Source organism: Tachyglossus aculeatus, chromosome 9, assembly GCF_015852505.1.
Source record: "Tachyglossus aculeatus isolate mTacAcu1 chromosome 9, mTacAcu1.pri, whole genome shotgun sequence".
In the NCBI taxonomy this organism is placed as follows: domain Eukaryota; kingdom Metazoa; phylum Chordata; class Mammalia; order Monotremata; family Tachyglossidae; genus Tachyglossus; species Tachyglossus aculeatus.
The window spans coordinates 58,670,626-58,683,817 of record NC_052074.1 but is presented as its reverse complement, the minus strand read 5'-3'; the positions used below and the strand labels follow the sequence as shown (position 1 = coordinate 58,683,817).

The 13,192-nt window shown below is 51.3% G+C and overlaps 1 protein-coding gene across 2 annotated transcripts in view; it reads left to right on the top strand.

Annotated features, from left to right (window-relative positions):
* Window positions 1-13,192, top strand: part of NFE2L2 (nuclear factor, erythroid 2 like 2) — a 49,658-nt gene that overhangs the window by 31,733 nt on the left and 4,733 nt on the right. Inside the window, exons 1-3 of one of the 2 annotated variants that reach the window (XM_038751622.1) lie at window positions 9,049-9,223; window positions 12,596-12,865; window positions 13,011-13,100. In XM_038751622.1, the coding sequence (XP_038607550.1) occupies window positions 12,599-12,865; window positions 13,011-13,100 (357 nt within the window). In that variant the 5' untranslated portion in view covers window positions 9,049-9,223; window positions 12,596-12,598. Of the gene's footprint in view, window positions 1-9,048; window positions 9,224-12,595; window positions 12,866-13,010; window positions 13,101-13,192 lie in introns of those variants that run through there. The other variant, XM_038751621.1, reaches the window with a different exon arrangement.

The following is a 13,192-nucleotide window of genomic DNA, read 5'->3' as shown; positions in this document are numbered from 1 at the left end:
GCGCCAACTGCCTGGGGGATCAGAGAGGTCGCATGAGGTGGCGGCACCGGCCGAGGCCACGGGCCCTCCGGCGTGGACCCTGCCAGCGAGGCCCTCTCCAACACTAAGCACGGCCAGGCTTCCCGGAGGTCAGAAAAATCCCCACGTAGAGACCGAGATGTCCGGGAGAATGGTTCATCCGTGGTGGCAGCTGGCCCGGACCTGCCGTCTCACAATCGAGCTGCCGTATCTAATTTTCCCCTCTCCGGTCGAGAGAGGTGTGTCACCTTCCCAAAATAAACGGTCCAAGATATCGCACGGCTCGGTTGCCGAGGCTGGTGACGTCCTGAGCTTTGTGTTCTGTCACGCGGCTTCCCCGACAGCACGATGCCTGAGCCTTCCTGTAACTCGATTACAGTGGATTGTATGTCACGGAGGGGGCGAGTCTTTACTGGTGGTCAGCCAGGAAGCAGCCCGTGAAAATGTTTCGAAGCTAAGCTTCCCAGCACGGCGATGTTTGTGCCCCTTCTGACAAGGGCGGCGCCTTTAGGAGGACAGAAGTGGGTAGATGAGGAAATGGAAATGCGATGTCTTGTTTTCGTCCCCCCACGGTTATCGACTGATGTGGTGACGGGCAAAAATGGTCTGTTTTGAAAGCTTTGCAAAACAACAGAATGGTTTTCGATACGGACTGATTGGAGTCAGATTTAATTTTGCCACAGCTGAAGTCGTCGTCCTCCGGAAGACCTCACAGGCCTGAAAGTCATCCTGGAAGGAGAATCTAGTGCAAAACGCCCCTTAGGTGCCGTAGGTTTCTCCCTCTGCGATGGTTGCTAAGCTGCTTTCAAAATGGAGTTGTGTTTACACGGTAATAAACTCGGCGATGCCACTGAAGCTTCTTTTAATAATTGCCACTGAATCACTTGCTCTCTTTACCAGCGCAAGAGTGGTCAGAGCCGCACATTTTCTTTATCTGTGGTATTTAAAGGCTTTCTGTGTGTCAAGCACTGTTCTAAGCGCTGGGGGAGATACAGATGTATCGGGTTGGACACGAGGCTCACAGTCTAAATTGGAGGGAGGAGGGTTTAATCCCCGTTTTACAGATGCCATAACTGAGGCACAGAGAATTTAAGTGACTTGCCCAAGGTCACACAACAAGCAATTGGCAGAGTCTGGATTAGCACTTTGCACATAGTAAGCGCTCAATAAATACGACTGAATGAATGAACCCAGTTCTTCTAACCCTCTCTCCCTCCCCTGCCCCTCCTGCCCCCAAGGCCCGTGCTCTTTCCACTAGGCCAAGCTGCACCTCCTTAGATGGGGAAAAAATGCCTCCGTGGTTTATCTCTATTTAATGAAATTAAATTCTGTTTGCTGCGACATGTCCTTTTGTGAAGAGGTCGTAAAGAGTCTGTGCTACCTACTCTTGCATTTTCATGTTGAATGTAATTGAGTCATGAATCATTTGGGGATACCTTTATATGAGAGATGGAGTAAAGTAAATTAAATTGGGGATCTGATCATTCCAGCGCTTAGAACAGTGCTTTGCACATAGTAAGCGCTTAACAAATGCCATCATCATCATCATCATCCCGGGAGATGAGCAGGAATTTGAACTTTTTGGCTCAAGCTTGGAGAAAGTAGTTTGAAAGCCAGAGAATGGTTATTGAATAAAGGGTACACTTTGTGGGAGAGCTGGTCTGACATGGGTGGATTTATTGGCTCCGTTTAGAGAAGGGAATTTTGAAAAGGCCACCGGAGGAATAATGTTTTCAACTGGAGGTGAAAAGGGTTCATATTTGGAGCACCCTTCGTGCCCCAGGGGAAGCTGTTTTTGGTAGAAGCTATTATTTTAGACATTCCAGCAAGTGGAGGAATGTGAAATGTGGTGTGGGAGATGTTGGACACCCACAAGCCCAGGGATCAATCTTTGAAGCCTGTGACTGTTCTTCCATTTCAAGTTTCTAGGAGTCTGTGTTCAGCCTAGGGCTCTAGAGGGGAGAAAATGTGGTCAGATTGACCCGGATTTACTCAAGAACCATGCGGCTTCAGCCTCTGAGAAAGTGTCTTATTCTTTGGTGTGGCGGGGAGGGGCTGGGGCTGGAGGTGTGAAAAGGAAGGTCGGAAAGGAGAGGAAGTGGGGAGGAGGGCCACGGAAATCACCTGTGCCGAGTCTTTGCGCCGCCCCTCTCCCGTTTCTGATGCTGGGATCCCAGCCGCTGGGTGGCTGATCGGAAAGACGCCTGGGGGGCCGACAATCCCGCCTACACCACGGGTCTGCGAAATAATAATAATTCTGGTATTTGTTAAGTGCTTGCTATGTGCCAGACGCTGTTCTAAGCGCTGGCGTGAATACAAGCAAATTGGGTGGGGCACAGTGTCTGTCCCACATGGGGCTCGGTCTTTCCCCCCATTTTCCAGATGAGGTGAAGGAGGCACAGAGAAGTGAAGCGACTTGCCCAGGGTCACACAGCAGACCCATGGCGGAGCCGGGATTAGAACCCAGGTCCCTCTGGCTCCCGGGCCCGGGCTGTAGCCGCTCGGCCAAAAGGCCGCATTTGTGTCTTTCCCTGGGCTACCGTCAGTCGGTCAGCCGTATTTTCCGTATTGGAGAAGCAGCGTGGCTCAGTGGAAAGAGCCCGGGATTTGGAGTCAAAGGTCATGGGTTCAAGTCCCGGCTCTGCCACTTGTCAGCTGTGTGACTTTGGGCAAGTCACTTCACTTCTCTGGGCCAGTTTCCTTACCTGTAAAATGGAGATGAAGACTGTGAGACTCCCGTGGGACAGCCTTGTCACCTTGTACCCTCCCCAGCACTTAGAACAGTGCTTTGCACATAGTAAGTGCTTAATAAATGCCATCATCATTATTATTATTATTTATTGAGCACTTACTGTGTGCGGAGCACTGTACCAAGCACTTGGGAGAGTACAATATAACAGACACATTCGCTGCCCACAGCGAGCTTACGGTCTAGAGGGAGCCTACAGTCTGGCTGCTCCCGGCCATGTGGAGCTCGTTGCTTTTTTTCTAAACATCTCAGAATCCTGATTTCTTTTTTTTTTTTTTTTCCCCCCGCAAATCCTCTGTTGAAAGAGAACATTCCCCTGGCCTGTTGTCTGCCTGCTGGGCCTAGTGTGCCTGCTGCCTTTCTGTCTTGGTCTTCCAGCTCTATAGAAGCTGTTGCTTCATCACAGTGGGCCGATCAGCGGCCTCAGTGGCTGTGTCTTACTCCCCCTTCTCACATATCCTGCTCGTTGAAGCTGTGTCGTAATGACTTTTGCCTCATTGCTGGTGAGCTGACTTCTCATTTGCTGCTCATCCTCGACAAGCAGCGTGGCCTAGCGGCAAGAGCCTGGGCTTGGGAGTTAGAGGACATGAGGTCTAGTCCCGGCTCCGCCGCTTGTCTGCTGTGTGACCTTGGGCTAGTCACTTAGCTCTCTGGGCCTCAGTTACCTCATCTGGAAAATGGGGGATTAAGACTGTGAGCCCCTCGTGGGACAACTTGATCACCTTGGAACCTCCCCAGGGCTTAGAACAGTGCTTTGCACATAGTACTCTGCCGCTAATCCCCTCACCGTGCCTCGTTCTCGCCTGTCCCGCCGTCGACCCCCGGCCCACGTCATCCCCCGGGCCTGGAATGCCCTCCCTCTGCCCATCCGCCAAGCTAGCTCTCTTCCTCCCTTCAAGGCCCTACTGAGAGCTCACCTCCTCCGGGAGGCCTTCCCAGACTGAGCCCCCTCCTTCCTCTCCCCCTCGTCCCCCTCTCCATCCCCCCCGTCTTACCTCCTTCCCTTCCCCACAGCACCTGTATATATGTATATATGTTTGTACATATTTATTTCTCTATTTTACTTGTACATATTTATACTATTTATTTTATTTTGTTAATATGTTTGGTTTTGTTCTCTGTCTCCCCCTTCTAGACTGTGAGCCCACTGTTGGGTAGGGACTGTCCCTATATGTTGCCAACTTGTACTTCCCAAGCGCTTAGTACAGTGCTCTGCACACAGTAAGCGCTCAATAAATATGATTGATTGATTGATTGTACTTCCTAAGCGCTTAGTACAGTGCTCTGCACACAGTAAGCGCTCAATAAATATGATTGATAGGAGGCACTTAATAAATGCCATCATTATTATTATTACCCCAGCACTTAGAACAGTGCTTAGCACATAGTAACCGCTTAAAAAATACCATTATTATTATTATTTGGGGCTGGGTTTGACTCAGAAGGTAACTATTATCATTTTCAGTAGGAGTAATAATAATGATGGTATTTGTTAAGCGCTTACTATGTGCAAAGCACTGTTCTAGTTGGATTGTCATTAGTATTGTTGAATTTAAGTGCTTACGTGTGTAAGCCACTGTTTTAAGCACTGGGAGAGATAATAGTAATAATAATGGTGGTATTCGTTAAGCGCTTACTATGTACAAAGCACTGTTCTAAGCACTGGGGAGGTTACAAGGTGATCAGGTTGTCCCACGTGGGGCTCACAGTCTTAATCCCCATTTTACAGATGAGGGAACTGAGGCACAGAGAAGTGAAGTGACTTGCCCAAAGGCACACAGCTGGCAATTGGCGGAGCCGGGATTTGAACCCCTGACCTCTGACTCCAAAGCCCAGGCTCTTTCCACTGAGCCACGCTGCTTCTCAAGCTTATACAAAGATACAAGATACAAAGAGATACAAGCTTATCGGGTTGGCCACTGTCCCTGTCCCCCAAGGGCTCACAGGTCTATCTTCTCAAAGACGGTGGTTATGGTGGCATCTCCTCGGTGCTCCATATGTGGGGGAGCAAACCAGCTTTCCCACGTAGGATGGTGCCCAGCCTTGAAGGTGGCACCGTCTGCGCCGCCGGAGCAGCGCTGGGCTACACTGTCTGGGGCCCCAGGGCATCCTGAGGGGAGGAGCAGCAGCTGGGCGTTAGGCCACAGATCCCTGGATCTCTTGGCATCAGCTCCTCACCCCTGGCTGGGCCTAGCTCTCAGCTTGAACCGCAAGACATACAAACTGTTGTTACACCGATCCAAACACATCTTACACATCACGACCTACTGAGAGCTCACCTCCTCCAGGAGGCCTTCCCAGACTGAGCCCCCTCCCCATCCCCCCCACCTCCTTCCCCTCCCCACAGCGCCTGTATATATGTTTGTACAGATTTATTACTCTATTTTACTTGTACATATTTACTATTCCATTTATTTTACTGTGTTTATGATGTGCATCTAGCTTTACTTCTATTTATTCGGATGCCTTGACACCCGTTCTCATGTTTTGTTTTGTCGTCTGTCTCCCCCTTCTAGACTGTGAGCCCGTTGTTGCGTAGGGACCGTCTCTATACGTTGCCAACTTGCACTTCCCAAGCGCTTAGTACAGTGCTCAGCACACAGTAAGCGTTCAATAAATACGATTGAATGAATGAATGAATCTTATACCCCACTTTGACTACTGCATCAGAGGGGCAGCCGCGGCCCCGTGGAAAGTCACTTAGCTTCTCTGAGGCTCAGTTTCCTTATCTGTAAAATGGGGGATTCAGTACCTGTTCTCCCTCCCCTTTAGGCTGTGAGGCCCATGTGGGACAGGGGCTGTCTGACCTGATTGTCTTGTACCAACCCCAGTGCTTAGCACAGTGCTTGTCACGTAATCGGCGCTTAACAGATGCCATCATTATTATTAGTAGTGTTTTTATTTCCATCCCCATCCATGGACCCTTGCCTTGTCTTTCTTTCCCTCACCCTTCCGGGTTTGCTTTATGGTGTTTAACCATTATCAGTATTTCCTCTTTGGGTCAGTAATAGTTCTGAGGCGAGAAGAGTCCCTACTGGAAAAGCGATGGACAGAGCCTTCTGGTAAATACAGTTCTGGTTTTGGTATCTGTTTTCTTCACCGGCTATTCCCCAGCTCAGCGACGTTGCTCCTCTCAAACCAATCCTCCAGCCGCACCTCGGGCTCAACTCTCCCACCTCAGTCCCCTCGCTCTGGCGCTTTCCCCGGCTCGAAGCCTTCCCTCCCACCCCGTCCGACAAACCACGGCTCTTCCCGTGTTCAAATCCCTCCTAAAATCCCACTCCCTCAATCAAGCCTTCCCCATGAATTTCCCAGCACCCCGCACCCTATCTTCCCTTCAGCCCACTGTGGCACTAATCAATCAATCAATCCATCGTATTTATTGAGCGCTTACTGTGTGCAGAGCACTGTACTAAGCGCTTGGGAAGTACAAGTTGGCAACATATACAGTCCCTACCCAACAGTGGGCTCACAGTCTAAAAGGGGGAGACAGAGAACAAAACCAAACATACTAACAAAATAAAATAAATAGAATAGATATGTACAAGTAAAATAGAGTAATAAATATGTACAAACATATATACATATATTACAGGTGCTGTAGGGAAGGGAAGGAGGTAAGATCATCATCATCATCAATCGTATTTATTGAGCGCTTACTATGTGCAGAGCACTGTACTAAGCGCTTGGGAAGTACAAATTGGCAACACATAGAGACAGTCCCTACCCAACAGTGGGCTCACAGTCTAAAAGGGGGAGACAGAGAACAAAACCAAACATACCAACAAAACAAAATAAATAGGCTAGATATGTACAAGTAAAATAAATAAATAAATAAATAGAGTAATAAATATGTACAACCATATATACATATATACAGGTGCTGTGGGGAAGGGAAGGAGGTAAGATGGGGGGATGGAGAGGGGAACGAGGGGGAAAGGATCAATCAGTGGTATGTATTGAGCGCCTACAATGGGCAGAGCACTTGGGAAAGTGCTCTGGGGGATTTCATTTGCTATTTGTAAGTGGGTCACGTAGTTGAGTTACCTCACCTGGATCCTACCAGGTTTACCAAGAGCGTGTTTTGCGGGTGCTCCAGGGCTCGGAAGCAATTTCAGATCTGCTCCAAGCGGAGAGAGTGAGCAGCTGGGGAACTAGCTACTCGTCATGAAACTCTACCATGGTGCTGGAGCTCCAATTATGGCTAAGTTAATTAGTTCGTTTGCCCTGCCAATCTGGAGAGAGACTAATTATGCCCACAACTCCACTGCCATCCATTAACGAGGAATTTGGTCTCTGTCTTACTGGAAGGCGTATTACAGGACAGCGTATAATTTCCGTTTATAATTCAGCGGGCGCCCTTGCTAAATCTCAATAGCCGAGTAAATTATTCAAACCAGGTGTCGTGTAATGAGAGCGACCCAGAGATATTGTTTTCATCGAGGGGAAAAAAAAAACAAGTCTTTGGGAGTGCCACGGACACAGAGTTGCCTAGCGGAAAGAGCCGAGCCTGAGAGTCAGAGGATCTGGGTTCTAGTCTGGGCTCTGTCACTTGCCTGCAGTGTGACCTTGGCCAAGTTACTTTAATGTCTCGGTGCATCAGTTTCATCATCTGCAAAGTGGGGATTAAATACCTGTACTCCTTCTCTCTCAGACTGTGAGAGCACCATGTGCTGTCTGTGTCCGACCTGATCTACCTCGGCATTTAAGGGTGGTCTCGAAGTAGTCGTCTGTAGTATCTTGTCTTTATATAGTGTTTTCTGAGGCATTCAGAATGTTTCCAAGTCAGTTCTCTAGTGAGGAAGAAGGGGCAAGTGTTGCCGTTTTCAGCTTAAGGTGAGGAAACTGTCGTCGGAATCGGTTAAGTCACTGATCCAAGGTCTACACAGCAGGCTGGGGTAGAACTGGAACTAAAGCCTTGATTCCCAATTCAAGGGTCTTTCTGTTAGACTGTACCGCCTCATCCTAAGATAATAATTAGTAATGGGACTCGTTAAGCTCTAACTGTGCGCCAAGCACCATTCTAAGCACTCCTCCCCATTCTAAGCAAGTTAATCAAGTTGGACACAGTCCCTGTCCCACATGGGGCTCACACTCCTAATCCCCATTTTACAGATGAGGCCCAGAGAAGTAAAGTAACACTGTCACACAACAGACATGTGGAAGTGTCAGGATTAGAACCCAGGTCCTCCTGACTCCCCAGGCCCGTGCTTTATGCAGTAAACCACTCTGCTTCTTGGGCTCTAGACCGTAAACTCGTCGTGAGAAGGTAACGTGTCTGCCGACTGTTGTAGTAATAATAATGATGATAATTCTGATATTTGTTAAGCACTTACTGTGTGCCAGGCACTGTACTAAGCTCTGGATACTCTCCCAAGAGCTTAGTACAGTGCTCTGCACACAGTAATTGCTCAGTAAATCCATTCATTCATTCAATCGTATTTATTGAGCGCTTACTGTGTGCAGAGCACTGTACTAAGTGCTTGGGAAGTACAAGTTGGTAACATAGAGACAGTCTCTACCCAGTAGCGGGCTCACAGTTTAGAAGGGGGGACAGACAACAAAACAACACATATTAACAAAATAAGATAAATAGAATAGTAAATATGTACAAGTAAAATAGAGTAATAAATCTGTACAAACATATATACAGGTTCTGAGGGGAGGGAGGGGAAGAGGAAGGAGGGGGCTCAGTCTGGGAAGGCCTCCATGGATGATGGTGATGATGAAAGGTTAAATTGATCTAGCCCCAGTGTATGTTCTAAAGCAAGACTTTAGTACACGCCGGGTCCCTCTTTGCCGGAAAAACCACAACCAGGAGGGCAGGCGATGGTGTTCTAGATCTGAACAAGCGCTTAGTACAGTGCTCTGCACACAGTAAGCGCTCAATAAATACGATTGATTGATTGATTGAGTAGCCACAGCCGGTCTCTTCCGGGCAGGCAGGCCGGCGAAGACGGCAAGCAGCGAACTGGAATCTGTCCACTCTCATGAAGGACTCCTTCTGTTTGGGAATCTGCGTGGGTTGCTGACTCACATGACTGCTCTGCACCGGAAACCCCCGGCAGCTAGAGAGGAGCGCCTGGTTTGGGAAGCGGAAATGAACTGAGGCTCAGTTGAACAAGGAATCCCTGGGAGAAGGTGGCCCGGCCAGGCCCGAGCGGGCAGCGCTCTCCCAGACTGGGGGAGTCGGGGCCAAAGGAGCCGCATCTCCTCACTCTGAACCCTTCTGGGGAGGGCGGGGGTGGTGGCAAAGCCAGAAGGCTCGCCGTAGTTGCAGACTTTACCTCCGCCCCCCTCCCTGGGGGGGCAAGAGGGGAGCCCCAGCTCCTGGCCCGCTGTGCTACTTCCAGCGGGACGGACGGATAGATTGCCTGCTGGACGAGCGGATGAGTGGATTGGCGGACGGGGCAGCCTGCCTGACTGGCGGCGTTGTTGGCCCTGAAGGCTTGGCGGGTGAGGAGAGACAGGGTTGGACCCTCTGTCCGCCTGACGGGGTCCCGCCTCTTTGGGCCTCGGTAGAGGGCAGGGGCCGCCCCGGGAAAAGGAGATCCTTGGCCAGCCGCCCTGAGGGGGAAGGAAGAGTCCCCGGCCGGAGGAGGCTTTGTTGGGAGCGGCGATCCCTCAGAAGGAGCAGAAAGGGAGTGTTGCCCTCCCACTGTTGCCCCTCTGCCGCCCCTCTCTCCCGGCCGTCCCGGCTCCAGGCTCTCGGATCCCGGCCCACCTACTTCCCTGGCTTCCCCCAACTCCCAATCGCCCACGTGCCTCCTGGCCCGGTCCTTCCAGCCTCTGCTGTCTGGAGGCCGCCTGCAGTGACCCCAAGGAGGCAGTTTCCACTGAACCGCAGGGAATAAATACTCTAATTGACGCCCCCCCACCCCCAATTTAGAGTGGCAGTTCCTTCGGAGCAGAAGAGTATTGTTTGAGGTAAGGCTGAGCAGTAAAGCTGCCCATTTGGCAGGGGCTGGCCTTGCCCTGGCCGTGAGTCGGAGGGCTATAACCTGCACCGCCTCCTTGTCCGTAAGGGCAGCCACCCTTGGGGTAGATAGGGTCTGCAGACTGCATGTTAGTTATTCCCTTTCCAAACACAGCCCCTTTGGCTTGCAGCGGGTAGGGTAACTGGAGGAATTTAAGGAAACCTAAAACTTTGAGAATCAGGTGGACCTGGCTCTGCCACTTGTCTGCTGTGTGACCTTGGGCAAGTCACTTCACTTCTCTGGGCCACAGTTAACTCATCTGGAAAATGGGGACGGAGACTGGGGCCCATGTGGGATCAGGGACTGTGGACAATCTGATTAGCTTGTATCCACCCCAGCGCTTAGTACAGCACCTGGCACATAGTAAGCGCTTAACAAATACCGAAAAACTCAAATACCTGATGCCTGTGTGGTATGAACTGAAAGTGTGTGTGCATGCACGTCTGCATGTGTGAGCAATGGATTCCCCACGTGGATTAATCAGAGGCATTGATGATTATAATGGTATGTGTTAAGGGCTTATTATGAGCCAGTACTGTACTAAGCACTGGGGAGGATACAATTAAATCAGATCCAGTCCCCGCCTCCCATGGGGCTCACGGGCTCAGGAGACCCTCAGCCACGATTCATCTAGAAAAGGCAGGATTGATGATTTTAAACCATCTCGTGTTTGTGCCTATATCTGCCCCCGGGGCCAATATCCAAAATGTAGATGGTTTTCATTTTTACTAATGCCCAGGTACTTTATCGTGAAAACAAGCCCCCAAAACTTCCCTGCCTTGTTCATTGTTTTAGTCCAGGGCAAGAAGCTTTGTTGGCATGAAGGTAGAGCTCTTTCAATTATTGCCGGCTCCCATTACTTTTGAGAAACTATTGACATAAGTCAGCGCACGTGTATGTTCAGAGTATTTTATGCCTGGAATCCATGGGTAGATGTGGACCTTGTATTTCTTTTCAGAGGCAAGCGGTATTGCCATTCCTGGATTCAGGAGACCCCGATTCGCTCGGCCAGCGACCTGTTGGGTGGCCTCAGCCGGGGGGAACGTCACTTAACTCCTCTGGGCCTCAGTTTTCTCAACTGTCACATGGGATTAATGATGCCTGTCTCTTCCTACCTCACAGGGATGTTGTGAGGACCCAAGTGAGGATTGACGGGAACGGGCTTTGGAAAAATAAATGCACCCAAGAGGTAGCAGGGATTTTTGTAGATTTGGCGTGAAGTGGGGCCCTCCCCCGTTCCCGGTTTGTGGCGGGACATACCCGTGCCTTGTCGCTACGGCTTCCTCAGCAGGAGGGAAGCTCTTCCTCCCTCCCACTGTTGCCCCTCTGCCACCCCTCTGTCCCGGCCGTGCCGGCTCCAGGCTCTCGGTTCCTGGCCCACCTACTTCCCTGGCTTCCCCCAACTCCCAATTGCCCACGTGCCTCCTGGCCCGGTCCTTCCAGCCTCTGCTGTCTGGAGGCCGCTTGCAGTGACCCCAAGGAGGCAGTTTCCACTGAACCGCAGTGAATAAATACTCTAATTGACGCCCCCCCACCCCCAATTTAGAGTGGCAGTTCCTTCGGAGCAGAAGAGTACTGTTTGAGGTAAGGCTGACCAGTAAAGCTGCCCATTTGGCAGGGGCTGGCCTTGCCCTGGCCGTGAGTCGGAGGGCTATAACCTGCACCGCCTCCTGTCCGTAAGGGCAGCCACCCATGGGGCAGATACGGTCTGCAGACTGCATGTTAGTTATTCCCTTTCCAAACAAAGAAAACCCGATTTAAAGAAGGCGTAAGGGGAAACCCCAGAATGTTGGCCCGGACCAAGTGTTTCAGAAAAATTCTCCTGGTGACCTTTTTACTCCAAGCCAAAGCAGGTGGAGGGGAGAGGAGAACCAGGGAGCGGGAGAGGTGACTTGTTTGGAAATTTCTAAAACGATGCATCCTGCCTCTCCTCTCCATCCTGAGCAGCCATGGTTCTTAGCTGCTAATTGCTAGGAGGATTTGTTCACAGCCTGCTAGCTACAGGTGGTCTGATGCTTCTCCCCAGGAAAAATTCCTGACTTGGCACTACTACGAGCATTTTTTTTTTTGAGGCACAGCCTAGTGGATACAGCATCAGGCCTGTGAGTCAGGGGACCTGGGCTCTGAGCCCAGCTCTGCCATTTTTTTTAATGACATTTATTAAGCGCTTACTATGTGCAAAGCACTGTTCTGGGTGCTGGGGAGGTTACAAGGTGATCAGGTTGTCCCACGGGGTGCTCACAGTCTTAATCCCCATTTTACAGACGAGGTAACTGAGGCCCAGAGAAGTTAAGTGGCTTGCCCAAAGTCACACAGCTGATCAGTGGTGGAGCCGGGATTTGAACCCATGACCTCTGACTCCAAAGCCCGGGCTCTTTCCACTGAGCCACGCTGCTTCACACTTGCCTGCCGTGTGACCCTGGGCAATTCACATGACCGTTCTGTGCCCCAGGTTCCTCATCTGTTAAATGGAGATTGAGTACTTGTTCTTCCTCCTCCTCAGGCTGTGAGTCTCAGGCGGGACAGGGATAGTACCTGAACTGATTCTCTTGTATCTACCCCAGTGCTTTGGCACAGAGTACCAGTGACCGCATTTGCTGTTTTCTTCTTCGGGTCCTTCCCCCTCCCCCGAGTTATGGAGTGGCCAGCTTGGCGAGTTGGGATGGTTTCGGAGGCATCGGGTTCGCCGGCTGGAATCAGACCTGTCGCGTGAAGAGGTTGTGAATGTTTAACTTGGGGATTAAGAAGCCCTTAGAGATTTGTAACTCACCTCCTTTCCTAGCGAAGATCGGTTGGTGAGAAGCTTGAAAGTCCTTAAGCAACGTTTCCTCTCCCTCTTTCTCCCATGTAGGACATGAACTTGATTGACATTCTCTGGAGACAGGACATCGACCTCGGGGCGGGCCGGGAAGTGTTTGACTTCTGCCAACGGCAGAAGGAGTATGAGCTGGAGAAACAGAAGAAGCTGGAAAGGGAAAGGCAGGAGAAGCTGCAGAAAGAGCAGGAGCAGGCCTTGCTCGCCCAGTTCCAGCTGGACGAGGAGACGGGCGAGTTCCTCCCCATCCAGCCCGCGCGGCCCTCCCAACTCGAGGGCGGGGACGGGCCCGCGGCCTTCTCCCAGGTACGGGGGCTGGGGGGGCGGAAGGGGGGCCCCGGCTCGTCCCGGCAGGCCTTCCCCTCTGTGTCCACCCACGCGGCTTTGCCCGCATTGTGGGGGGGAACGTGCGGGCGGGTGGGTCTCCATTGCTCCTTCTCTCCCCCCACAGAACCCCCCGACCCCCAAGCCGGACGCCTTGACTTTCGATGACTGCATGCAGCTCTTGACCGAGACGTTCCCCTTCGTGGACGACAATGAGGTAAGCGGGCTCCCGCCCGCCGTCGCGGTGGGGCTCGCCGCGAGACTCCCCCTCCCCGCCCTCCGCGGCTCGCCCCCCCCCTCTCCCCGGGA